A 27217-nucleotide genomic window follows, 5' to 3' on the forward strand; every position below is an offset into this window, starting at 1 on the left:
CATCCATTCATTCACTCATTTATTCATTTATTCATCGTCTTTCAGACTGAGAAAAACAGCAATGATTTGTTAAAGAGTCTACGGTCCAGCACCCAAGTAATAAGTCAAGAAGTGAAACAAACTGAAATAAAGCTTCAAGAGGCCCAGCACAGAATGAGAGATTTGACTATCAACATCAGGTATGTGTAAGTGTATTGTATTGTAGTGTATGTAAAATAATATAAGATAAATTCAAACACCAGTAAACAAAGGGTAAGACATACATTAGACTCTCAATTGAGCTGAATGACCATAATAAGCAGTGTTTGATCTTCATCGTAGGCTGATAAGGATATCCATTACATCACTCGCGTTCAAAACGTTTGCAAATGCTCTTTGCATATATTTCTAGCGAGAATAATCAGTGCAAATATTTTAACGCTTTTAATTTTTTCAAAGGCAAAAAGAGGAGCTGATCAAAGAACTTATGAAGAGCGAACAAGAAGAAAGGAAAATGAAGAAGCATTTTTCGAAAAAGGTTCAGAGTTTGCAGGATGAGGTGGAAGCGGCAAAGAAGGAAGTTGATGATAGCAAAAAGATCCTAGAGGAGAGCAGAAGTAAAGCAAATGTTGAAACTAGCGAAAAAAGAAAGACAGAGATGGAATATAAGAAAAAGCTACAGGCTATGGAATCAAAACTGCAAGCACTCGAGAAAAAACAAAAGGTATGCTGTAGAAGATCCTGTTAGCCCTAACCCTAGATGGTAATGAGTCTATAATCATACAGTTTAACCCAGAGAACCCATCAGTCTTAAGTTTTTGTCTTCCGTCATTATATCTTGTGGTATGAGTGGCGTTATCGTGAAAAGAGATATAGAGGTAGCTATATAAAGGTTGAAATTTTTTTACATTCCAGGATGGAGAGAAAATGACTTTATTTCATCAAGAAAAAGAGAGGAAGCTGAAAGAGTTAGAAAGTTACATGGAACGAATGAAGAACCAACAGGAGACTGTGAACAAACGTTTAAAAGAAGAGAGTGAGAAGAAAAGTAGACTTGAACGAGATATGAGTAAACACCTTCAGAGGATTAAAGAACTGGAAAAACAGGGAGAACAGCAGCAGAAGATTATTAAACGCAAAACAGAACAGGTGGCTAACGCACAAAGAAGGCTGAGGACGATCAATAAACAGGGTTCAGATGATAAGGGGTATGTTCGCTCTAATATCCAATTCAAATATTAAAGCTATAGCGCGATGTAATATTATTGGCGGTTATACAAAGAATTCCACGAGGGGTGTTCAACTAGACATGATTTTGGTATGTTACACTGCCAATTACTCTTACACATCGTCTTATCAATATGTAAGACAAGTTGCCTAGTGTTTACCAAACCAGTATTAATAGGGCAGCTCACGTGAGCCTACCCCTTGTCCCCCCTCCCACCCCTCCTGAAATAAATAGTTTGTCAGAATAGAAGGAGCACCAGACATGGAAAGAGCAAATCAATACTGTATACAGTAAGTATACGGTATCGTATTCAACAATGTCGTAAATTAAAAATGTGCATGAGTTCTGAGATGTTTTCACACGTGTTTTCACAAGTGTTTTCACAACATAAGAACACACATGGTGTTACTTTCAGGGATGATACCATGGGTTATCAGAAAAAACAACAATGGTTAGATTCTGAGATTGACAAAGTCCTGCAGCAGAAGCAGGCGATGGAAGCCCTCGAGGAAGACTTGAAAAAACGAGAAGAAATTGTAAAAAACAGAGAAGTTATGATAAATGAGAAAAGCGCGTTGGAAATTAAGAAACTACGATCAAGTCAAATACTAAACAAGGTATTTAGCTGATTTTGCTTTCCTATTCAGTAATATTAACTCTGTAGTAGAAAAAATATCTAGTGGGATTAAATACTAATATTTGCGGATTCGATAAGACTATGTTGTTTATAATTTTCGATGTAACATTCCGCTTTGTCAAAAGCTAATCTAAATTGTGCGAATGTTTCAGCCATAGACAAGTTCTTCTTAATTTCTTGATTGTTGGCTACGAACATTTGCTGTGTTTGCCTATTAACACCATTGTCCTATTTCTTCCATTAAATAATAGTTTAACATGAAACAACAGCTGCAAAAATTCAGTATTTTTACAGTAAAAACAAGTTTTAGCCATGTGTACTAGTAAGATAATCATCATCCTGTGGGGTCTCCTCGATTGTTAGGGTTAGGTGGCGATGGCTTGCCATGTTGGTCTGTGTCTCTTACACTCCCAGATCTCATCAGTTGACTGCAGAACAGTGTAACGCCTAAGCTGATCTATGAAAAATAGCTTTTGACCTCGACAAGAAGCTCAACCTGCCGTGGACAACTGAGTTGTATGTCACTGTGGTGTGAGCAAGTGGCCTGCAAGCTACGGTCTCTTACAACGTATTTTGCGCGATAGCTTTCCATGCAGCACCTCGTTGCGCACATGGTCTTGCCAAGTGACCGACGGTTGCTACTAGTAACTTAGTCAATAAGAGCCTGGTTGAACGAAGGGTGAATAGCGCTATCCAAACGGATAAATCCTTTTCCAGTGGATAAGTCGATGCTGTTATCCAATAAATTTGTCCAATGGATAAGGATTTATCCCTTGGATAGCGCTATTCACCCTTCGTTCAACCAGGCTCTTCGCTATCCAGGCTTTGTACAACAGACCCTAACCCTAAACCTAACCCCATTGGTAATGGTAATTATAGACTTACGCAAAGTCCGCCGAGAAAGGTCGACTTGGGGCAAGTCTATGGTAATTATAATAACTTGGGTAGTATGGGGTAAGGATTTGAAGTAAGTTGGTAAATATGTTTAATGTATTTTGTCATGTATTGTATCTTCAGGACATTCTACGGTTGTCTACCCAGCTAATGAAAGTCGAGCGAGAAATAAAAGAAAACGAAGAATCAGAACCAGGTATGTGTCACATACTCACGAAACCCTTGAAGCACATGAGTAAATCAACAAACAATTCTACTCAGCATCATTGAATTCCAATTCAATTTGAGAATCGGGAATGTCTTGACGTAGTTTTTACACTGATGACAGGGGTTGATGTATGTGTTAAGACACCACTCACTGGGCTCCTTCAAACCAGAGATGAATTACACAAACAAAGGAATATATTGGAAAGTAAATTGCAAGATGGAGAACTGCTTGATCCAGGCGAGGAAAGAAGGTGGGTTTATTTAGGAACAGTTGTTTTAGTTCAATCCAACTAGTCGGTAGTCAAATATATACGACTAGTAGGCTATAACTTAATGCCTAGTGGTAACTTATCTAATCAGAACGTAGCATTGATGGTAAACCACTAGTTGAATTTGACTGAATTATATTTGAATAAAACTTGTTTATTGTACTCTGCTTTAGGTTGATAGAATTGGACGAAGGTATCGAGGCTTTAGATGCTGTTATCGAATACAAAAATGACTCAATAAAGAACAAACAACAGCAGTTGCAGTCCAATGATGATTTAAACATCGAACTGATAACCGAGATCAAATCACTTCCAAGAGAAGAAGCCACGAACCTGTTGTCTAAATACCTGGACAAGGTCATTCAGTTAAGACAAACTGAAGCTAAACTGCATCTGGACTGTAACGAGAAGGATGTAAAGATCGACGAACAAGAAAGAATCATTGGAGAGTTACAAAGAGGATTACAGCAGGCTCTAATGGCGGCTGAACGCAAAGTCACCAACTTGCAGCAAAAACACGAACAAAAGATACAGTTCTTGATGAGTCAAGTAAGAGACGCTGAAAATGCTGTTCGTCACGAAGGAAAAGAAAGGTAGAGAATAACCGTTGCTTAAGCATCTAAACTTGATTGGCCGATAGCAAAACGAATTTTACCAGGTCTTTTTTATTAAAGACTCATTTACTCAGGGTTAGTCTTGTTTGAGCGTCAACTGATATTCACAATATACCATATAGTACTGGAGAGTCGTTGCACATGTCGGTCAGGCTTATTTCACTTTCTTACTGACGACAGGAATCTTGCACGCTTCAGTTGACCAATGGTTTTAGCGGTGAATTGTCTCTTTTTTCGTGACCAATTTATTATATATATATATATATATATGTATGTATATATACGTATATATAGCGCTTTTGCAAAAATTCAGTAAATAAAATAAATATCGATATATCGGGTGCATTATGGGTAATTTTCAATTTAAAAAGTTTCAATAAAGGTTAAATACAATGTTTTCGGTGAAATATAAACAGTGTACATTGTGAGCATTAATACTAGATATTCGGCTATCATATATATCATATATATACATATAATTATTTTTTATATTTTAGTGACAATCATTCCCGTGTACAGCAGTTGGAGCGAGATGTTTATTATTACAAAAAGACCTGTAGAGAACTAAAAAAGAAGTTACGCGAAAACAAGTCAGCAGGGATTGAGAGTACAGACATTACAGCCAGTGGTAGAACTGACACTGAACTAGAGGTAAAGTAATTGGTTGAACCAATGGGGTATGAGGATAAAATACAGGTTCCTTGTGGCTAGGCTATACCACCCAAGTATAGTATATATATAGTATATAAAGGTTGACCAGTGTTCAATGCAAATTGATAATCCCTTTTTGCAGCAATCCGTCGATAAATGCACAGCAATTAGGAACCAAACCTCCTCCTCAACCAGGTATGTTACAATATATACTTAATGTCTGGTCGTAAGGGAAATAGTTTTGTTTTCCCGAGAATCTCGATGTCTCAAGACTCGAGGGAGAACCAAACTATAATTAATTTCCCGAGGGACCAGACATTAAGTGTTTTGTTATATAGCAATTAAGAAGTATTGAGAAGTCAGTTAACGAAATAAGAACTTTATTTAGCAAGCTAAATGCATGAAAACTGAACATGATTTTACAAATACAACTCACATGCGGTCTTGTATTTCTCTACCAAAAAGCGAGGAGAGTAGCAACAGCATTTTTAGTCGCTTTTTTCGTATTTTCCGAATCCTTTTTCTCAGTGCAAGTCTGTAATTTCTCTGTAGAAACACTGGAAAATCTCTGTTTTGTTTTGCTTGTTGTTTAAGCTCCAATAAGCCCCTTTTCATAGTTTAAGAATCGATTCCACTGCGCATGCGATCTTATCCCGAATTTCTCACCTTCTTTTGTTTAATTAAGAACAAAAGAAGGTTTAGACAAAAGAAGATGAGAAATTCGGGATAAAATCGCATGCGCAGTGGAATCGATTCTTAAACTATGAAAAGGCTTATTGCAAAATATTTGCTCCCGCTTTGTTGTTTGTGATTGGTGCAAAATATCACGCCATCTGCGTTTTCTGCTGCACTTGTTTATTTTGTCACGTGCAAGTAATTTCCTAACCGGGAACTAATTTACTTATTTCCCGGTCGGGATACATTTAGATTATGCTAGTGTCACGTGGTCGTCTTTCAACCAATGAGAGTGTTCGTTATATCGGAAAATGTCGTAGCTATAACAATAGAACATAGTATCATGTTCTACACCAATAAGGAAATCGAGGACACCAGGTGCTGTAGCAATTCAATACCGCTCTCATTTCTGATAATCTATACGTCGACAGAGACAGTCCTGGAAGACGATTACAGAGCTCCAGTCCTACTCAAGATGAATCACAAGCTGATTTAGTTCAAGGTGAGAGACCGGGCTATGTACATATGTAGCAATATACTAAATAGAAAGCATGCACGCATGTTGTGTGCAGGTATAAAACACCTGGGGATTGGTAGAGACCCTGGCTACATACATATGTACGCTATATACTAAATAGAAAACATGCACGCATGTTGTGTGCAGGTATAAAACACCTGGGGATTGGTAGAGACCCTGGCTACATACATATGTACGCTATATACTAAATAGAAAACATGCACGCATGTTGTGTGCAGGTATAAAACATCTGGGGATTGGTAGAGACCTGGCTATGTACATATGTACGCTATATACTAAATAGAAAACATGCACGTATGTTGTGTGCAGGTATAAAACACCTGGGGATTGGTAGAGACCCTGGCTCATACATATGTATGCTATATACTAAATAGAAAACATGCGTGCATGTTATGTGCAGGTATAAAACACCTGGGGATTGGTAGAGACCCTGGCTACATACATATGTATGCTATATACTAAATAGAAAACATGCACGCATGTTGTGTGTAGGTATAAAACACCTGGGGATCAACAGAAAATGTAAAGTGTTAAGAAAAGTTCTTTCAATCTATTCTATATAACTGCACGCTACACAGCGATTGAGTTTTTTTATTTCTTTTAATGTATTACAAATTAGAGAAGCCGTTATTGCGCGCGTGATGTGTGCTATCACAAAACAAATTCCCATAGCCAATCAGAATACGAGTATATTTATAACAATTTATAACGAAACATTTTTTGTTTCAGACTCGATTGAACCTGCCCTCAATCCATGGGGACCTTCATAATAAACAATGTATTGAAATGAGTGGTTTAAACTTGTGCGGTCTTTCTTTACGTAGGTTTGTCTACCGTTTGTTCTGTAAATAAATATATTTATTTCAATTCTTTATATTACCATTTTCCACAAAAATTTCGCGGTAAAAAGATCATTCTTAAAATATCCATAAATAAAGTTTCCCTTATCCAAACTCAAAACGGTTTGCGATTTTAGAGTTGTTGATTTAATTACAATCTAATTCTTTATAACGCGTAAACTTGATGACTTATGATCAAATGCGAGGTAAAGGACATTTTATGTTGCTACTGGGAAAAGATCCCTACAAATCTTTCCATCTCCTTTCTTTTTATCAAGCCATTGGTTACAAGAAAAGGACACACACTCTTGACTTGCGAGATTCGTAACGTCTATTTTTGATAACATCCAACCAGCTTTCAATCCTTTATTGTCATGTTCAATACGCAGGCGCGTCAGTTGTCCCAGATCTAATGCCTCCATTTGAAAGTTGTCTGTTTTCCCTCGTTCAAATAAGTTAACAAACTTTTTGGTCAGAGGTCTTCGTCCTGTGTCGCCATTGGATCCGTATATAGTGACGTGAACATTTGCGTCGGTTCCAGCACCCGGTACATCAGCTGTGTGCACATCTATGGAGTACTGTACTGGCTGAAGATCTACATTGGAATGAATATAAATTGCTTTTAGCTGAAAGATGAATTAGGAACAGATTCCCACTAAATATCTTAGCCCGCGTCGTTTCGTAATAATAATAATATGTATTTTATAACACTTTTAATTTTGTTACCTCTTAATGCATCAATGCGAGGTTTTTCGCTTTCTTTGCACTCCAGACGCAGAGCATTTTTTCTGTTATCCTTCAATGGAAGCCATTGGCGACAGGGAAACACGAACCTATAAATGAACAGAGTTTTATCATATAAATGTGTTCTACATCAAGACAATGCATATTATACTAGTATGTGATCACATATGTCTGATTTGATCTTGTTTTTATCTTGGACGTGTTTGCATATGGAGCCCCTGCATCTCCTGAACACAACTCAAACAAAGAACCTCATTCTCTAGAAAATAACACGTGGTCTGAAATGGTAAACCACTAGAGGCGTTGTACCACCACGCGAAGGCATCCATGACAGGAGGCAGGAACGATTGAATCTGGTATGTGATTTACATCAGAAAGAATTCAGTTTTGTCGATGGTGTAAAGCTTCTATATACTGTCATTCTTAACTTACTTTCCTGTTTGTTCGTTTTGAACAATAATCTCGTGAAGGAACCACCTTGATTCTTTTCCAGTTACTTTAGCATCACCTCCTCTTTTTCTTATGTGGCCCACTGTAACAAGGTTCAACGGCCCCAGTGGCTTAGATTTGAACTTGAAGTAGTCTGTTTGTCCTTTCCGTAGGAGTTTCGTACTTGCGCTATTTTCGATGAGGAATTCTTGTGACGAGCCGTTTTTTCCTTCAAGAACCAGCCATGCGTTCTGTGTTGTTCCTGCGTATTGTTTATCGCCTGTAATCACGGTTACTTCATAAGCTACAATAGAATTGGTCAATTAGTTCTTTTATTTAGAAACAAGAGTAATAAAATATAATTAGTATCTAAGTTACAAGATTAAAACAGTGGTCCAAATTAGGGACCAATATTTATTGATACTCCCACGCCCCTTTTGACTCTATCCCTAATGTATTTCCCCTTATTATTTGAACACATACTTGTTGAGTGGTTGTCGTTTGTTGTTGTACTTGAGCAAGGTATTTCTCGTACTAGACTCTTGTCATCTTTATCTTTAGACAGCCATTTATTGCATGGAAACTGATAAGTGTTGTTTGTTGTTTCATCCACCACTTCAACTGTCTCCAAAAACCAGCTGGCCCCGAGAAACTTGTTGTCGTGCCAAATGCGAACCTTAGTTAACTGACCTGTGAATGAGACGTAACCAAAGGGAGCCCAATTTAGATAGAAGTGAAAGATGAAAAATAAAATCACGAAAAACATACCTCATAAACCCAAATATAGTGACTAAATTGAATAACTATTGTTCTGGACTAACTAGCCTCTCGTTCATTAAAGAACGCTTTTATGTCATTCTGGACAAAAGGCTTTCAAAATTCTTTTCTCTGATTTTGTTTTCATTTTTTACATTTTTTATTCGTATAACAAAATTGAGTGATGGTAGTTGGCCGTATTGACAAAACTATATTCGCGTTGGTATTCCAGCCACACCCCAGGTATACTAACCTAACGAATACACATTCTTCAGTTTAAAGACATCTGTGTGATTTCTCTCAAACTTATCCTTGTGTGTCTCGGAGTGTTTCAAGGGCTGCTCTCCACAGTCACCATTTTCTCCGAAGAGAATGATAAAAACATTCGCATCAGTGCCAGCACCACTCACATCGCCTGTTTTTACGTTAATTGTGTAAGTTGTTTCTGAGGAGACATAATAAGAGATTAATACAATATATAGCCATCTTGCAAACCAGTGGAAGAAAACAGCTTTTAAAACTGCAACAGATTTTTCTTTTCCATAGTGAAAAAAAATCAGCTTTATTCAGAAAAATGTCATCACTATCAGTTTTACTAGGAAATCAGTCTAAAGCTCGACTGATAGTGATGAACGGATGTATACTTACTCTTTAAAGTTTTTGTCGCCTCTTCGCATAGTATTTCTGTCTCCAGTTTGCCTTCTTCCTTCGACAGCCATTGATTACAAACGAACGTATCCACGACATTTGTATCGGAATTCCTCAAAAGAATCTAAAACATATCATTTTTCGTCATTAAAAAAGGTGTTCACAAACGGCAGTGTTGAATCGGTGTGTAACTGCACGCGCTGTTTTTTATAACGCAAAAAAAAAGAGGAATAAGTTGCACAGTGTAAAGACTGAACGCAAAACTTCAAAACGAGAATATCTTTTGAATATAACAAAATATTAATACCTTTTCTAAGAACCAGCTTGGTCTGTTACCAGTACCGTCAATGCGGATCCTCATCTTAACCAGTTTCCCCACGTCTTCTACTTCAACTGGGATGTTGTCCACGCTTGCGCGTTCAAAACGACTTTCTTCTTTCTCCAGCTTCATTTCAGGCGTTGTTCCCTCGATACCGAAGAGATTATAGAAAATGTTGGAATCAGTGCCGGCAGATGTGATATCTCCTGTGTACACGGTCATTTCATATCGTACATCTAAGAAAAAAAACAAGTGTTTGAATTGAAGAATGGGTCAACAGATATTAATGTTCTCTTCTGCCTGTGGTCGTCTTTCCAAGAGATGAGGAGGCGGATGTTTATCAGGAGAAAACCAACCTTTTTCCTTACATAAAAGGTTTAGTTAATTACTTACGTGGTTTATATGTTATTAACTTATCGCTGCTTGCTGATAACATCCGGGCAGTTTTACCATCATCCTTGTCACGTGACAGCCAGCGGTTACATGGGAAGAAGTACTTAGCCCCCATGGTAGGTACGTCAACTTCAATGTATTTAACATACCATCCAGATGATGGACCATAACCATCATGACCTATTTCAATCTTGCTAATCTGAAAGTATTGCGACAATCGTTCATGGAAGGTAATATCCTTTTATAAGAGACGAAGGGATGAGGAGAATACTTGACACAACCTTTGTGGCTGGGCAAAAACTCTAGAACATGAATGTTTACTAAGTAGCATTAGCGTAGAAGTGGCTTGTTCTTTGTATACAACAAACCTCTATTCAGCAAACACCAAGCAAGGTGTCCGCTTAACAGAGGTATGGTCATTATTAGAATGGTATTCGTTACCTTGCCAACGTCAGTTGCTTCTACAGTGAAAGTCTCGGTTATACCAGGGCTAAACTTGGATTCTTGAACCAGCTCGAGGGAAATCTTATCCGATGCACCTTCGTTTCCAATCAACACTACGTATGCTTTAGCGTCTGTTCCTGCATCGGCCTCGTCACCAGTGGTTACTCGTATTGTGAAAGGGATCTCTAGAACAATACGTCAAACAGATAGTTACAAGGGTAGCACCCGGAGAACCTGGAGAAACGCTCTTGAAGGACGAGAAAGAACCCACAAGCAACTGCACCCAAATATAGTGGCGGGTCCTGGGATCGAATTCCTCAAAGGATAAACAGGTAAGCCAGCCCATGATATGTGCTATGTATGACCCCAGGCGCCTCTCGTCCACGATTCCCTAGAAAGCCCATTCTTTTGTTTACATTTGCTGGCTAAAAAAATTCCCTGGCTTTCTACACATCCTTGTAATTTTCCTGACAAATACAAAATTCTCTATTCTTGCGTAATCAATGTATAAATTTCCCTAACTTTTCCAGGTCAGTGGGAACCCTGTGTTGGATCAATATTCTTACGTGATCTCGACGAAGCAGCTTCCTCCTCCGTTTTTCCATATTCTTGAGCAAACGCCGCATCAGCTGTAGCACTTCTAACGGCTTTAACAAGATCTTCGTTGCTTTGACGAAACGAAAGTCTAGAGCTTCGAGGGCTACTGCGAGGAGAGGATCGTGGGCTTAACGAACGAGGGCTATCTCTACCTAGAGACCGTAGACTCGTAGCACCAAGAGTTGACCGGTCACCCTGTGGTGAAAAAAAAAGCATTATATATTATTGATCTGAATGCTGCGTAATGAATGCTCTCTAATAGTGACTTCAGGGAACGGTAATAAGTAGTCACTATACGCTTCAACCAAAAGGTTGTGTCATAATGAACCCAAGAAATGGAAAGAGCACTCGATATTATATAGACACGAGGCAAATCATTAGCTTACAATGTTGAATATAACATTGATAGCAAATAATTACCTCGTAACCCTTTAGGTAAAACGTGCGTTCAATCTTTTGATCTTCTTTCTTTTTAGACAGCCATCTCTCGATAATGAAGGGATAAAGTTTATCTGTCTCTATGTCTCTTATCTCGACGCGATCCACGAACCACGACGCGTTGATATTGGCATTATCATGACGTAATCGTATCTTGTGTATGTTTCCTAACTCTGCTGCTTCGATTACAAAAATATCTTCCTGAATAAATAGCCAACAAAAGTAACGTTAGTGAGGCATCATCAACATCATCAACATTGATCAGCTACATTAAATAAGTCTTCTAAGGTCAAGTCCACACTAATGCGGACTTTTCCAAACACTCCATTTTCGTACCACCAAAAGTGCATCAAAAGCTTGGTGTTCACACAAATTTTCAAAAACGCAGTTACAATCGGAAATGATCGTCATCTTAGCTGGCTCAAAACAGACGTGCTGGTGGAATTGACATCACCATTTTAAATGTTTTCGTTTTCATATGTATGCGTTTTCGTTGGTTTGAATGTGGACGCAAGACCAAAACACATCGTAAAAGTATGGTTTTTGAAACCGCGAAAACGCATAAGCCTGTGCTGGCAGGTATTTTGCGTCGTTATCCGAACCATTTAAAGATATTCTTAGACTAATGTATAATCTTGATAAGCTACTCACGTGCCCTCTTTCAAACTTATCAGTATGCGTTGATGATTTGCTTAGTTGCCTCTCTCCTGTGTCTCCGTATTCGCCAAATATGGTTATGAATACATTAGCATCTGTTCCAGCACTCTTGATGTCACCAGTAAAGACATGGATCTCGTACTTTCGAACTGTCAGGACACAGATAACATGTATAAATCACAAATATATTGAACACTTATGATATATATACCACCATGAGAGGTGGTTAGTATGAGGTGTAACTCTGAGGGTCACTGCTCGGATTTCTTTTAATACGTCTTTAGTGGTAACTAGAGTATGTAGAAAGAGAACCGACATCTTACGTGGCCATCGAAGCAACTCGAAAGTCTAACCACTATTTGTAGATGTAATATTTTACAACGGCAGCACCTTCGCCTCAGTTATTTTAAGACCCTGGGTGTTGCTTCAACCGAGGAATGAACCTCTTGTACCACCTCCAATACTTAACCAGCTGTAGTAATAAAGCAATAAACTTGAATAAAATAGCTCAAGTGACCATAAAGCACCATTCTAATTACGATAAAACTCGTCACTTAAAAAAAGCCCCAAAGCTAAAGTAATCAAGGATTGTGGGTAGATATATTTCACCAGCTTCACCTTCACCTTCAGTTTGTATCAAAGCCTTTACTTGTTGGATGTGTAATGTTTCGCATATTCCTCAGCAGTTTCAGTTTAGTATTTTTCTGATGAGTAACGTTATTGCAGCAAGTACTAACCGTCAAGCGTGTACTGATCTAACTCCTTTGTTTCTGTTTGACCATCTTCACGTACAGTCTCTTCTATGACTTTCTCCGGCACCAACTCACGAACTAGACTACCATCATCCTCATCTTTGGCGAGCCAGCGATTGCAGGGGAACGTATGTGTAGTAGAGCTACCATCATCATCGCAGAGTCGTCGTATTTGTACTTTATCAAGGTGCCATCCTGGAGTAAAACCTTTATTGTCATGACCGATGCGAATTTTCTCAATTACAGTACCAACATCTTCAAGCTATGAAACAAAAAGACAAAAACGTCACCGATTTTCCAAACAAATGAACGGAGACAGCCAATGACACACCAACCAAAATACCAAGAATGGCGTAGTGGTAAGTACACTTGCCTCTCGCCTCTGGGGTCTCGTATTCAATCCCTGGACTCTGCATCACATGTGAGTAGAGTTTGTTAGGTCTCTCCCTTGATTCGAAGGTTTTTCTCCCTCCGTAAAACCTAACATGCTTAATCCCAATTCCATCATGGAAAGAGAGCCACGGGTTTGTTAGCCAATTATCCAGGCTATTTAAAAGTACTACCCTCGTAAAACAAGGACGATTCAAACCAAGAAACAAATACTGACCTCCTTAACAAATTGATCGACGGATCCTTTGTTAAAAGTGCCTTTCTTTTTCTTGCTCGTGTCTGCGAGAACAACTTCCTTGGTGGAGCACTCGATACCGTATAGAACTATGAAGACATTAGCACTTGTGCCAGCGCCTGTTATATCACTGGTGTACACGGTGATCTCGTAGGGAACATCTATAAGGACAAACACAAATATTCAAGGACTCAGGTAAAGGATAAGGTGACAATAATTGTCATCTTACGGGACCCGTCTCTTTGGAAGTGAGACCCTGGATTTTGTACTCAAATATCTCCAAAACTACGTAAATCGCAGAAAGAACAAATTGGTATACCTCCTGTTTGCATGTATGCTAAACAATGTTTACCACAAATGCAACTTTTCTCGCTGTCTGATTGGTCGCGGGAGCAGTGTTAAATCGGAGGATATAATGACCGTTACCCACCACCAAAATCGATAAAAACTGGTCGCTACTGCTACTGCTGAACACGGTTAATTTGTACTACATACGTGGTCTGTATATCTGAGCCGTAGATCCAGCGATGCTCAATTCTCTTTCTATCTGCCCGTCATCCTTGTCTTTGTCCAACCATCGTCCACAAGGAAACACGACGTTCTGACCAAGCGATGGAACATCAATCGTAACCTTATCCAGGAACCATCCAGCGAATCCTCCTTTATTGTCATGACCAATCCTACAAGACACAAAGATGACTATTGTAATAGCTTATTACACAAGGGTTATGGCTAGAACATAGCTGAATGTACACGTCTAGCCTGCCTATCACATGTTATCGTGCAGTAATATGGGTGCAACTCACCTTATTTTCTTGACTTCCCCTATTTTAGCGTCTATTTGAAAAACATCACTTTGCTTTCTTTCAAACTTGTTCTTATTGGTCTGCGAGGTTTTCAAAGGAATTTTGCCTGACAGTATCAAAGAAAGAATGGAAATGGGAATATAACAAGTCTATATCACACTCTTGGATAACGTAAAAAGAATTAGTAAGGCCACGATGAAATAATGAATAAGGTTAGTACACTATACTACTATACCTGTATCACCATCTTCACCATACATGACTATATACACATTAGCATCAGTTCCTGCACCTTGAACGTCACCCGTTTCCACGGTTACCTTGTAGGTATTAATGCGTGCTATAAAATATAAACGTAATGATAATAGGTAAGACATCCGGGGATAACAGTAAGTCAGTTAAACCAATAAAATACCTTTGTTTTCGAGCTCAACGCCATCAACTAGAGAAACCTGACTGGTCTTTCTTCCCAATCCTGATTTACGTTTCATTGATCGCTGTCGTTCAAGGCGAAAGCTTTCATTATCAACTGCTACCAGTTCTCTACATATCTGGCCATCATCTTCACTTGTTGCCAGCCATCTACCACACGGGAATGCAGTGGTTTTATCTGCTAGTTTGTCATCAACTTCTATTCGGTCGAGGTTCCATGCTGGTTTTAGACCACTGTTGTCTGTTCGTACTTTAGCTTTTGTTAATGGACCAAGATTGACACAAACTAGTGTAAAGATGTCCTCCTAAAGAGTAGAATACATAACACATCAATTGACTGCTATGCAAAAGAGAAGTCATATGTATATATCATCAAATATGAGAACAAACATTCAAGCAGTGTCTTACATTGTTTCTTTCAAACTTGTCCAAGTGCGTCTCTGATTTATCTAGTTTTCTCTCCCCTGAATCACCAAGTTCACCATACAGAGTGACAAAGACGTTGGAGTTGGTTCCCGCGTTAAGTACATCACCAGTGTGCACATGAATACGATAGCCGTTTTCTGGTATATAGAAGGCGAGGGATTAAATGGCTGACATTCGACAATGTTAGCCACGCCCAGACTAATATCAGCCCATAGGTTGTTTCAGGGTTCTATCTGTATGTTAGCCATGCCCCGACTTAGATCAGCCCATAGGTTGTTTCAGGGTTTGATCTGTGAGTTAGCCATGCCCCGACTTAGATCAGCCCAGAGGTTGTTTCCGGGCATCGATAACATTCAAAGGTTTAAAGCTATTTCTTCATTTACATAACAAACATACAACAAACATATCTTGTTTACCAGCCAGTGAGCTGCTGCGTGGTTTGGTTCCAGTGTCGTCCATTGGTACAAGTTCTCGTACCGTCTGCCCATCATCTTCATCTTTTGCCAGCCAGCGATTGCACACAAACAAGTAATCATACTGACTTTGATCCTTATCTCTATTAGATCTTTGTTTGGATTCGTCTTCATTCTTCAGCCTTCGTATTTCGACCTAACATCATTCAAACAGACAATGATAATAGGAAAACCTTGAGGTTAGCCATAATATGATGTACGATTTCCATAGCGCCGTTTCTAGTGTACTAACTAGGTACAGTATATATATGCCTATTACCTTGTCAAGAAACCAAGCAGAGCCCATTTTGGTATTGTCGTGTCCTATTCTTATCTTGGTCAGGGGACCAATGTCGTCACTTTCAACCTGAAATGACCAGAAGAATATTTTTAAACCTAGTTTTATCCGAGCCACTTGAAAGTCTAACCATTTGCAGATGTAATTAAAAAGACAGCACAATTTTCCCCAGTTATTTTAAGACCCTGAGTGTTGATCCCTTGAAAACACGGGCAACCGCACAACAGACCGACGCTTTTACCAACCGAGCCACAATTACACTTTATTACTAGGAAAACGAAAACGACAAAGGGTCGTTCTACGTTAGGCTTTCCTGTGATATTTTCTTCAAGTACGAAAGAATGGATGTCTTACCTTGAATTTATCTATGCGACCTCTCTCGAAGTTGTCTGACTTGTTTCGTAAACTGAATTCTTCAGATTTTCCGTTCTCACCATACAAAACCAAAGCCACATTAGCATTGGTTCCCGCACCTCGAACATCACCCGTATACACGACCACTTCATACGGGATCTCTTTCGAGAAAAAGAGAAAACCTCGGAATGAGTATAGGAAGGTTTGGGCATATTCAGTAACTTTTCATTTTGAGTCTCCAGAATAGAAATATCTAGTTCAGATTTTGTGTAATATTTTTACGTGTTCCAGTGAAGTCGTGCATTCCTTAACGTGGCATGACAATCAGCTTAACATTATATTAGAGAAAGCATTCTTACTTGAGCTAATATCTTGGAACTGAGGATAGAGTTCTCTTTCAAGTTTGCCATCGTCTTCCTTAAGCGCCAGCCATCGGTGACAAGGAAAAACAGCTCGTTCACCACGTGATGGCACATCTATAGTGACATCCTCTAAGAACCATGCTGCTCCACCACCTTTGTTATCATGACCTATTCGCAAAGACTCTACCTGTAGGACAAAAACAATTAGTATTTATTGCAGTGTGCATAGTCATTGAAATGGCAAGTTTACATATAAGGTTAAGGTTTGGTCGTTGAAGCTAATCCTGCTAGCAGAGGTCTCTTTTCGTCCTTTTTTAATGTGGTTTTTGTTTTTGTTTGTATTAACATTAAGGAAGGAACCTCTGAAGAAATTCGTCAGTTTTCCATTTGAGCATGCGCAAAGCATGCGCCGAGTGTCATCACGCGGCCACATTTTGTGGTATTATACGTGCAACTTATCATCTAGGTTTTTGGATGGCAACTTGTGACTTGTTCTATGGGCCATAGAGTTTGTGCCCCGCGATATTTAGATTATTAATTATGCCTCAATCTTAACAGACAATACTGGCATCCTACCTTGCCAATATCTACAGCTTCCAAAGTAAACTGATCGGTCCTTCCTCTTTCAAACTTGTTTTTCGTGTTATTTGCTCGCCGTAGCTTCAATATTCCAGTGTCGCCTTCATCTCCCTTGATGAGCACGTAGACATTAGCATCGGTGCCTGCACCAATCACATCTCCCGTACGAACGGATATGAAATATGACGTAGCTGCAAGAAACATCAGTGTTTATGATACAGATGAAACCAAAATTCTGATAGACCTTTACCTCGGCCGCAATGTTTTCCCATTTCAGACAACGTGTCATTCTCTTGAGAATAAGATTCTTTGTTTGAGTTGCATCCATATTCAAAGAAAACAATGATACTCTAGGGAATGACACGTGGTCTGAAATGGGACAAGGCGTTAGTTTATATTCTCCACATTTCTCATCAAAAGAGTTGCACATATGATATCAAACAGTAAAGTTAAACTCACTGTTTAACAGACTAGCTTCGCCACACAGCAGTTCTCTAGTTGTCTGACCATCATCTTCGTCTTTTGCGAGCCATCTGTGCAACATAAAGTGAGAAGATCGTCAAATATCATTTTTGGTCACAACAGATAACTATATTTGAGAAATATCTGATCGGCAAGGACGGCTAATTTCCAATAACATGGGCGTGGAAAAGATTGTATTTAATTATATCTTACCTTTCACAAGGAAATTGAAACACCTTGGTATTATCTTCAGGGTCTTTTATGACTACCTTGTTTAAGTACCACGCTGATCCTGCCCCTTTACCGTCATGGCCAATGCGGACCTTCTTTAAATCTTTCAGGCACACTGCTTCAATCTCAAACTCGTCAGTCTATCAATGATAATTGGTAAATGATCAAGGTTATAAGCACTAAAGGTGTTCACTGCCAGGGTTAATTAAGATTGGGCTGCCATTGAGAGTATTTATCTGAAAGCATGAACCCACGACCTCCCGTACAACCTGCGATACTGGAGCAAGTGGTTTGTCGACTGCACCATGGGAATTGTACCTGATTTCTTTCAAACTTGTTCGTATTGTCGATGGATTTATCAAGTAGTCTTTCGCCTGTGTCGCCCATTTCACCAAATATATTGATGAATACATTAGCATCTGTACCAGCACCTCGTTTATCACCCGTATGAACGAATACACGATACTTCAGCACTGCAAAGAAGTCGAACATCATATATTTAACCCTCAATTTTATCTAAATTGGAAAGAGTGACAGGTGTCAAAAGTGTATGATTGACAGGTGTCAGTAGGGTATGATTGACAGGTGTTGTTGGAAAGAGTGACAGGTGTCAAAAGTGTATGTGTCAGTAGGTTATGATTGACAGGTGTCATTACCTGGTAAAGTTTCTGTATCACTCCCAATAGCTGGTAGTTCTCGTATGATTTGATGGTCATCTTCATCTTTTGCCAGCCATCGATTACACTTGAATGAATATTTAGCTCCGCTTTTAGCCTCTTGGATTTGAATCTAAAAGGAAATTAGAATCTGTTAGAGTATCGGTTTAATTCTTACGAGAACTTACTAGGCAAGGGCTAGATTCTAGGCTCTAGTGTGCTGTGAACCGTCCTGTGAACCTACGCTACAACGATTTCAGCGGCAAAGCGCATGTGCTCTAGATAACATTTGAAGGACATACCCTTCATGGAGTTAAACTATACCTTTTCCAGGTGCCAGCCAGGAAATGCATTGGAGTCATCATGACGTATTCTTAGTTTATATGGTATACCAATGTCAGGCAGCTCAACCTTGAACAAAACAAAACAAAACCTTCGTGAAAACAGTTAAAGAATAATGATTTCCACTTCCTTGTTGCATTTGAATCTCCACCAAGTCTACAAAGGTAGTCATACCTAAATAACATGTGTTACAGATTTGAAGTCAGTCGTCATATTCGGGGATTCATTGCCAAGTCTCCCAAGCCAGAGGCTAACATTTTAGTATACAACAAACTCCATGGAATTCTAAAGCATTTATTTTGTTGAAGTTGTGCGTTCTTCACTTTACCGTTGGTATTTGTGAATTTTTGAATACGGAGTTAATGAGTAACTGATCAAAAACAGTGGGACTTCACGCAAAGGTCTTTTATGTTTAACTTACTTTAAACTTATCTAGTTGTCCTTCTTCAAAGTTGTCAGTGCGGTTACCCAATCGAATCTCGTCACTTTTGCCTTTGTTGCCATATATGGTAGTGTAGACATTTGCATCTGTCCCCGCCCCACGAACATCACTCGTCCAAACCCAGACATTCCAGACGTGTTCCTGATAATATAATATGAAGTACATGGTACGCTTATTTTGAGTGTATTTGATTGATAATAAGATGATGATGATGAATAAGTGATGATGACTGATGACGATGATAAATGATGATGATGACAATGATGATGAATGATGATGACTAATGATGATGGATGTTGATGATGGTGATGATGATGATGATGGATGATGGTGATGGATGATGATATGATTACTAATGATGATGACAAATGATGGTTACTAATGATGATGAGTGATGACGATGAATGTTGATGATGATGATGGATGATGATGATGGATTATGAGACTTTGATGTGTTGTTCTCTCCCTTCAGAATTTAACGTAGAATATTGATTGAATGTATTGTTAGCATGGGTGAGTGCAAGTGGCACCAGCTATGAAAACAACAATAATAATAATAATAATAGGAAACATACTTCGACTTCTCTTGATTCTCATGTCCTCACTTTCATAAAGATCTCGTTCTATTAACCCATCATCTTCATCATCCGCCAACCATTTTTGACACAGGAAAACTTGTTGATGACCACTACTGGGGCAGTCGACGACAACCTGTATCGTAAGGTATCGAGTTTACTGAATAGATAAGTGGGAACCCTGTGGTTTCATGTTCTTTAAACTTTGAATTTTACCTTGATTCATAGACAAACATTACCGCTAAAGAATATGGGTTTTGGTAACTAATGGTGCACCTTAGTGAAACTATATAGCAAAAAAAATATTGTACTCTACTTTTGCTTTTTAACCCACGCGTGCTATGGTGGACGCTGTGTTGGCATAAATAAATTAAATACAGAAAAATCAAAAAGGGGTTTTTTTTCACTGATATTATCTTCGTCTAACACTATTTTCTTTTCTAAATTGGGCTTTCTGTGCTGGTACTAACCTTTTCACAGTAGAAGCCAGCACCTAGTCCAGAATTATCGTGACCAATTGTTAAGTGATGAAGTGGACTTAACATGGCTGAAGTCTCCAAGTGAAAATTGTCTGTCCGTCCACGCTTAAAGTTATCTTTCTTGCCGTTGTCTAACCATATTTTCCCACTGTTTTCTGACCCGTCTTCTCCACCGTGCATTATTACATACACACGTGCATCAGTTGAAGCGTTTCGCTTGTCACCAGTAGCTACAGATATCTCATATGGAATACCTAAAGACGATAGGACAATTGTTAACACGGTCAATCGATCTACCAGAAAACATGTCTGATCATTATTGGTATGCATCATGGTATTTATCACATATACATATACGTACCAGTATCCATGGCCATGTCTTCTGGACTTCCATGTAAAAGTTCTCGAGAAATCTTCCCATCATCCTCTGTTCTCGAAAACCATCTCCGACAGATGAAGTCGTACATCTGGCCCGTTTTTGAATCTTCTATGGTTAGCTGAAAGAAGAAAATGTGTAAGGCATTCTCATTGGCACACAGAAAAACGTTGCCATAACAAACTAGATTTTGGTGGACGTCAATCAAGGCGTTTCCATGACATTCCATAAGCACATGTAAATAAAAATGCTGTGTTTCTCGACAATGTCAATGTTTGTCCTTACGTCATGGAAACACCGATGAGTTCCTTCCTATGAAGAAATGAGAAATCTTACAAGTTGAATCCTAAAGTTGCTATGTGCTACAATGGCTACTATCCTACGTAGTTGGATAACTCTACTTAATATTAAGTCAATGGTTATTTACCTTTTCCAGGAACCAGCCAGGTCCTAACCCACTATTATCATGACCAATACGAACTTTACTTAGAGCACCAAGGTATGCACCGCATTGTATTTTGAACGTATCTTTCCTGTAATAAAAAGAATATATTACAAAAATGTACAGAAGTGTCCCTTCTTAATTACCCCAGTTGCTGTCAGCTAGAAAGAATTCTACGAGACGTGACTTGAAACCCAGCAAAAGATAATTGGAATCAGAGTCACGTGCTGATATATGTAAATATACGACTTACTTTGCTCGTTCAAAGTTGTTTCTTGCATTGTCTAGCTTGTGTTCCCCAGAATCTCCTTCTTCTCCAAATATAGTAATAGATACATTTGCATCGGTACCAGCCCCTCGACGGTCACCAGTGTAAGTATGAACCAGGTATGTGAATCCTATCAGCAAAGGTGACAGTAAGTACATGTAGAAACGAACTTTTATCCCCCCCCCCCCCCCCCCACCTCGCCTTCACGCCTGCTGCGTTATTGAAATTGTGTTTTTCTCAGGCAAGAGAATCGACATGGTATATTACGCTAGGCAATGTTACATGCAGCTTGTGTCATTGCATACTATAATGGTCTGGGGTCATGATAATTTACGCGCAATGAAAGACCTCGATTCTACGTCTTGCAAACTATTGTGACAATACTACTAAAGGATCGTCAGACAAGTTTTTGGTAAGTTACACTACTCAATTTATTGAGCAGCTTGTCTTGCAACAAAATTCCGATATAAGTTGCGAGGGTCCTTGCCTGTTATACCACCACAACAGGTCCACACACAGATATTAATAACTAAGGTACATGTAACTGACTGGTTTCTGTTCTACCTTCTGGACTGGATGTAGAATCACTCGTTGCTGTTAGGTCACGTGCGATTCTGCCATCACCTTCATCCTTTGACAGCCATTGATAACATGGAAAGTAATACTTCTTGTCAGGGTTCTCGCGATCATAAACTGTGATCTGTCAATCAAACACATCAAAAATATGTAGTCGCGTAAAATGTCATCGAAGACACAGCCGTTCAGAAATGAAAAAAACGCGCTGTATTGATGGTTTTCAACCATTCCCAAGAGAATTAAATAACAAAAGACACGGCGGCCATGTTGGAGGATATAACAAAAGAATTCATTAACAATTCTTTTGTTAAGTTCCTTCAACATGGCCGCCGTGAAAACCATTAATATGTTAAGTGCATATAAGCCACATAGGATGCATTATTCATTTGAAAGCCCTCATGAAATATATAACAACGTCGTTTATTATTCTTCGATATTTCTTTTTGTTGCCGAGATATTCCCGTCTCTGTACTAACTGTGATATGAACACGCTGGGAGCTGTATAACACGAGAAGCAAACTTAGGAATACGAGGCGCACCTTTATACTGTCTACAGCTCTTGCGTGTTTATATTACAGGATAGAGACATAAGCAGCCTTATGTATTGAAGAAAAAGAAAACGCGCGCGTGTGCTTAGGAGACGTATGACCCGTAGCGGAGTGCTTGTCGACACTTCTCGAGTTTTCTGCTTATCCCCAAGTACTTTAGTATAACTACACACAGAATACCAAGCAAGCTTTTTTTTTACTTTTATAAAGTACAAATTAGAGTATCCGTTAGTTTGGATACGAATGACAAAAAAGATTGCGCGCGTGTGCTGTGTGCTCTCGTAATGCATGCGCTCCCAACCAATCAGAACGCAAGACTCATAACGCTCTATTTTTTATAATTGCTTTCATAGATTATATATGTTGAACGACCGTAAACGCCGTGAACAGCCAATCAGCGCGCCCGTCATATTTCTTTTTTTTTAAAGAAAAGTGAAAGATAAAATGTAAATGAGGAAACTAAAAAGATAGCCTGTGGTGTCTCTAAACAATCCAAATCAGATGCAGGTTCAAACCTTGTTTAAAAACCATCCTGCTGAGAATCCAAAGTTGTCATGTTCAACCCTAAAATAAGATAATGACTGTTAATAAATAGATTATGTCGCTCAGATAGATTCATATTGAATCCATGTATTGAATCATAGTAATTTACCATTCCAGATATATGTAACAAAGTCAGTGGGTTTTTTGGTTCTTAGTTTACTTACGTCAACTTCTTTAAAGTTCCTAACTCTGTTATCTTGATCTTAAAAACATCCTTTTTTCTTCTTTCAAATGTATCTTCATTCCTTGTTTCAAAAAAAATTCAGAAATGAGAGATTATTTAAACAATTTTAATCACACATTTTGTCTTTTAGACAGCAGTCACTAACTAAAAAATAGCTTAAGTAAGTGCACAAACGATTTTTATCAATGAATTTATGAAATCCATATATTTCTGTGGTGTTACCTATTGATCAGCTGTGTTTTTGGAGTTTTTCCATTTTTACCAAATAAAGTAATAAACACATGTGCATCAGTTCCTGCACCGGGTTTGTCACCAGTTTCCACTTCCACCACATAAACTGTACATTAACAAAGATAAAGACAACAATAATCATTACCTAAAGTTAGTGTATAAAGTGAGTGAGTAATACTATATGTCTATACACTCTTCCAGTGGAAGGTAAGCAAGTATTGAGTCATGACATCCTCAGCAGAGTCCTATAAAGGTCTGACCATGTATAGATGTACAATTACAAAGGCACCCTGATTGTTGATCCAGTGAGGATATGAAGCCTTGACCTTCCAAATGAATGTCAAATGCTCAGCCAACTGAGCCAATCAGGAAAAAATACATTAGCGTGAATGGCATTCAAACGAGGATATTTCAGAAGGAAATAATAACTATTCATGAGTGTTACAATGGCATGGGGGTCACTTGCTGATTTTGATAGCTGGCATCTCACCCATAAAGTCTTGCCCAAAGGCCTTTTTACACATATATTAAAACTTTTGCCATACCAGTTCTTTCAGCCTTTTTATGTACAACTGGTTTCAGTTTCCTGCTGACTTGACAGTCATGTTCATACAATGACAGCCACTGATGACAAGGAAACAGCGTCTTTTGTCCCGTTTTGTTGTTAGAGATAGTAACTTCATCTAAGAACCAACTATGTCTCCGTTCTTTTCCATCATGCTTTAAAAATAATAAAATAAATGTTAATCAAGTACTTAATGTAAGTTCAAAGTAATGTAAAGGATTTTCATAACATAGCCGCAATATATAGCAGGCTCTGATTGGTTAATTAGAGTGCATCTAAAAATTGATGGTGTACACTGTCAGTTGAGGATGTTCACTATGTAATGCAGGATTTTTAGGAAAAATTTTATTATGTATTTTTTTAGATTAACATAGATTTTTTACCCTTTTGCCATGTTATAAGAGCAATGGTCATCGATTAGCATGCATCCATTAAGGTTTTGGTGCACTCAGCTACGCTTCCTTCATGCCCAAACCTCAATGGATGCACACTAATCAATGTCCAATCCTTTATTTTTACGCTACCTCAATTACTATTTGCCTAAATTCACCAACATCTGGCCCCTTGATGTTAAAAACATCCTTGTGGCCTGCAGTGAAGGCAAATGGAGGAAGAGTAGCTACAAACGCTGCTGGTACACCAGCCTCTACTTGGTGGGTCAATTGTCTTCTAAACTTGCCATACACACCACAGAATTCACAAAATACCTTTATAAATATAAATACAGAAAATAATGAGTAAGAAATTGGATGTAATTGGATCATAGACAATGGAATTAAGCCAAGCATGACTTGCAGCTATATAAAGACATGCAGGATTATGGCTAATATTACATTGTATCAATATGTTTGAATTAAAAAACATGCAGGTATGATGACATAAAACAATGCAACACTCTAATTAAAGTACTTAACAAAACATTTTAAATTATATAATTCTCAAAATGCTATCTAGTTATATGATTTTTCATGCCAAACATACCTTTGCATCTGTACCACAGTGTTTCTTATCTCCAGTCTTCACAATAACTTTATACAAGACATTGGCTCCTAAAGTATATTAAGGTGTAAAGGTTATTTTTCCCTAATGGAGGTTTCATATAATTACATCCATGATGGCAGCTATGTATGGATGGTAACATTTTACTTAAGAAATATTTATATCTATTAAAAGTATTCTTCAGAGTAAAGGAATCTTTTTTCCTCATCTAATATAGGATGCCTGCAGGGGCAGATGCTCATCAAAAAACCTCTTTTTACAATAACTTACAAACTGACCTTAATCTGTGCTTCATATTCAATGACACTTGTAGGTACAGTATAAGTAAGAAGTATATAATAAATTAAATGCATTAAGCTAGGTATATACATGAATAACATACCTTGTTTTTTAAGTTGACCACTTGCATTGTGTTTTGTCTACATGTACAGGAAAAAGGCACAATCATTTAGTTTTACAATTGACAGAACTACCCTTCATCTCTCACCACTGAAGGCTCAGATTTGATGAATTCATCATTTTGTCAATATGAGTATAAATAGTGCAGTGCACTGATTCTAAAAATAGCTTAAAGATTTGGACAAACATTGCATTATGTTCAACTGCTACGAGGATTATACGAATCGATTCTATATATTTTTACTTTAAGTTACAATAATGACCCATGTAAACTAAGATCAATTGCTGATCAGCTGTGAAAATTATCTGCTGAAAGTAAACTTGTAAGTTTGTTTGTCCAAATTTTGCCTTTGTCTTCATTTTTATGATGTCACAGTTGCGCTGCGCTATTACCTACCTTTCGTCTATTCGAAGATCTATTTAGTTCAATAGTATCTCCACTGCCAAACTTCCTTGTAAAGTATCCATTCAGATAAGGATCACTCAGTGAATTATAAACTGCAGGTGAAAACTCTCTTCCCGGTAATATTGTTGATCCACTTGTAATCTTTGTTCTTGATGCATATGGTGCTCGTCTGCTTACGGCACTCTCAAGTGGTGAATGGTACAGACTGACATGGAACTTCCTTCGTTTTTTCGTGTCTGGTGAATTAGGATTTCTCCAGAGGGGCTTAGTTGGAGGAGCTGGAAGTTAAATATTAATGATTCAATAAATAAACTGACTATAAGCATAAATAAATCACTCATTTACTACAGGGATCATTGGGAAAATGCTATAATCTATTTTTAAATAATACAAGTAAAGTGATTGTGTCATGAGCTTTGATTTTATAAAAAGACAAGACATTAATTGCTTGTTTTCTGTCTACATTTTTGTAAGTGTGGAGATCGAGGATTGAGAGGTGGAAGGGAGGGGGGTAGGGGCGTCAAAATCACCATATTCACTGTCTTCCCCCAAATGGAAAGTAAGATGAGTCGTGACCTAGGTAAATGGAACCTTTTTAAAGCCTTAGCAACTGAACTATAAAAGAGATTATACTGTGACTGAGCTATAATACCAAAACGATTAAATTTGTAACTAAAAGTATACTATCTAGATTATGAGCTGTGTGTATAATTTTAAATTTTTATATCTACAAGCTGAGGTTAAAGGCCTAGCTTTAGTATCGTAGATATAAACACTACATTATGAAGCCATCAGCGTCACGACACAAATAAAGGGTTATGATCGACAGAACTAGACATTTACATGTAAATCTACAACAACAAGCTTGGCATAATTACCTGAGATTGGACGAATAGGTCTGGTAGGTTTGCTTCTCAAACCAAACGAACTGGACGGCCTTGGACGATCCAACAAGTGTGTATCTTGAAGAAGATTCCTAATACCTTCAGAGCTTTGCATGTCTGTTGAATCGGTAGCTATTGCATCATAAAAACCATCTGAATGGAAAGAAGATTGAAAGTCTCTTTATGACTTCATTGGTAAATACAACTCACGAAATGAACGATGATCACGCGATAAAAGCGCCATTTTTTCTTCTGTGCTCATAAAACTACTAAGAAGGACGTCAAAGATTAAAAACGATTAAAATGAATCACTATTTTATGTTTTTCTCAAGGAAAACAGTTATTATCTCGTAAAACTCTATTGTTCAATCCGTCGCTAATAAACACAGCAACACTGAAGCTTCCTTCGGCCTCGTGATCATGACAACAAACTTACATTGATAGGGGAGGAGAGGGTTACTTATCAGCTAAAATAGAAAAAAAAATTCTAAATCCGATTTTTGAACAAATTTATTCAAGAAAATTACGAACTTAAGTATTTTGCTTTGTTCTTTTTCTTAAAGTTTT

At 38.2% G+C, this 27217-nt stretch overlaps 2 protein-coding genes across 6 annotated transcripts in view; one reads left to right on the plus strand and one right to left on the minus strand.

Annotated features, from left to right (window-relative positions):
* Positions 1 to 6652, plus strand: part of LOC116302896 (kinesin-like protein KIF27) — a 21904-nt gene extending 15252 nt beyond the window's left edge. For all 5 annotated transcript variants that reach the window (XM_089039959.1, XM_089039960.1, XM_031712305.2 and 2 more), the window contains exons 17-27: positions 46 to 179; positions 439 to 703; positions 895 to 1187; positions 1623 to 1824; positions 2862 to 2934; positions 3067 to 3196; positions 3388 to 3807; positions 4326 to 4479; positions 4622 to 4674; positions 5586 to 5656; positions 6422 to 6652. In XM_089039959.1, coding sequence (XP_088896085.1) covers positions 46 to 179; positions 439 to 703; positions 895 to 1187; positions 1623 to 1824; positions 2862 to 2934; positions 3067 to 3196; positions 3388 to 3807; positions 4326 to 4479; positions 4622 to 4674; positions 5586 to 5656; positions 6422 to 6462 — 1836 coding nt within the window. In that variant the 3' untranslated portion in view covers positions 6463 to 6652. The remainder of the gene's footprint in view (positions 1 to 45; positions 180 to 438; positions 704 to 894; positions 1188 to 1622; positions 1825 to 2861; positions 2935 to 3066; positions 3197 to 3387; positions 3808 to 4325; positions 4480 to 4621; positions 4675 to 5585; positions 5657 to 6421) is intronic.
* On the minus strand, positions 6269 to 27021 carry LOC116302895 (lipoxygenase homology domain-containing protein 1). The gene is made up of 45 exons (XM_031712298.2): positions 26645 to 27021; positions 25758 to 26044; positions 25344 to 25380; positions 24944 to 25011; positions 24487 to 24669; positions 23943 to 24117; positions 23389 to 23503; positions 23147 to 23227; positions 22955 to 23003; positions 21880 to 22015; positions 21301 to 21445; positions 21033 to 21138; positions 20591 to 20726; positions 20221 to 20483; positions 19751 to 19886; positions 19155 to 19315; positions 18716 to 18802; positions 18392 to 18524; positions 18054 to 18208; positions 17718 to 17875; positions 17502 to 17575; positions 17040 to 17233; positions 16461 to 16650; positions 16102 to 16262; positions 15730 to 15816; positions 15414 to 15606; positions 14980 to 15134; positions 14555 to 14876; positions 14375 to 14479; positions 14140 to 14245; positions 13829 to 14013; positions 13316 to 13494; positions 12694 to 12970; positions 11951 to 12105; positions 11282 to 11500; positions 10831 to 11056; positions 10262 to 10449; positions 9821 to 10019; positions 9416 to 9663; positions 9109 to 9232; positions 8714 to 8905; positions 8188 to 8394; positions 7708 to 8008; positions 7258 to 7364; positions 6269 to 7126 (listed from the first exon to the last, which is right to left on the minus strand). Exons 1-45 carry the CDS (start codon positions 26763 to 26765, stop codon positions 6750 to 6752), a joined length of 7503 nt encoding a protein of 2500 aa, XP_031568158.2. The 5' UTR covers positions 26766 to 27021; the 3' UTR covers positions 6269 to 6749.
* Between the last annotated feature and the right edge of the window lie 196 nt (positions 27022 to 27217).

Source organism: Actinia tenebrosa, unplaced genomic scaffold (assembly GCF_029948245.1).
Source record: "Actinia tenebrosa isolate PJP-AT-01 unplaced genomic scaffold, QUT_ActTen_1.0 PGA_scaffold7__59_contigs__length_16204524, whole genome shotgun sequence".
Classification (NCBI taxonomy): domain Eukaryota; kingdom Metazoa; phylum Cnidaria; class Anthozoa; order Actiniaria; family Actiniidae; genus Actinia; species Actinia tenebrosa.

Bases quoted from the DNA above. Each gene is read 5' to 3' on its own strand.
- LOC116302895 (XM_031712298.2), bottom strand. From the start codon at position 26,765: ATGCAAAGCTCTGAAGGTATTAGGAATCTTCTTCAAGATACACACTTG. The intron at 23,504-23,942 runs GTATGGCAAAAG...GTTAATGTACAG, and splicing joins TAAAAAGGCTGAAAGAACTG to TTTATGTGGTGGAAGTGGAA. The intron at 9,233-9,415 runs GTATTAATATTT...GATATGTTTTAG, and splicing joins CAAGCTGGTTCTTAGAAAAG to ATTCTTTTGAGGAATTCCGA.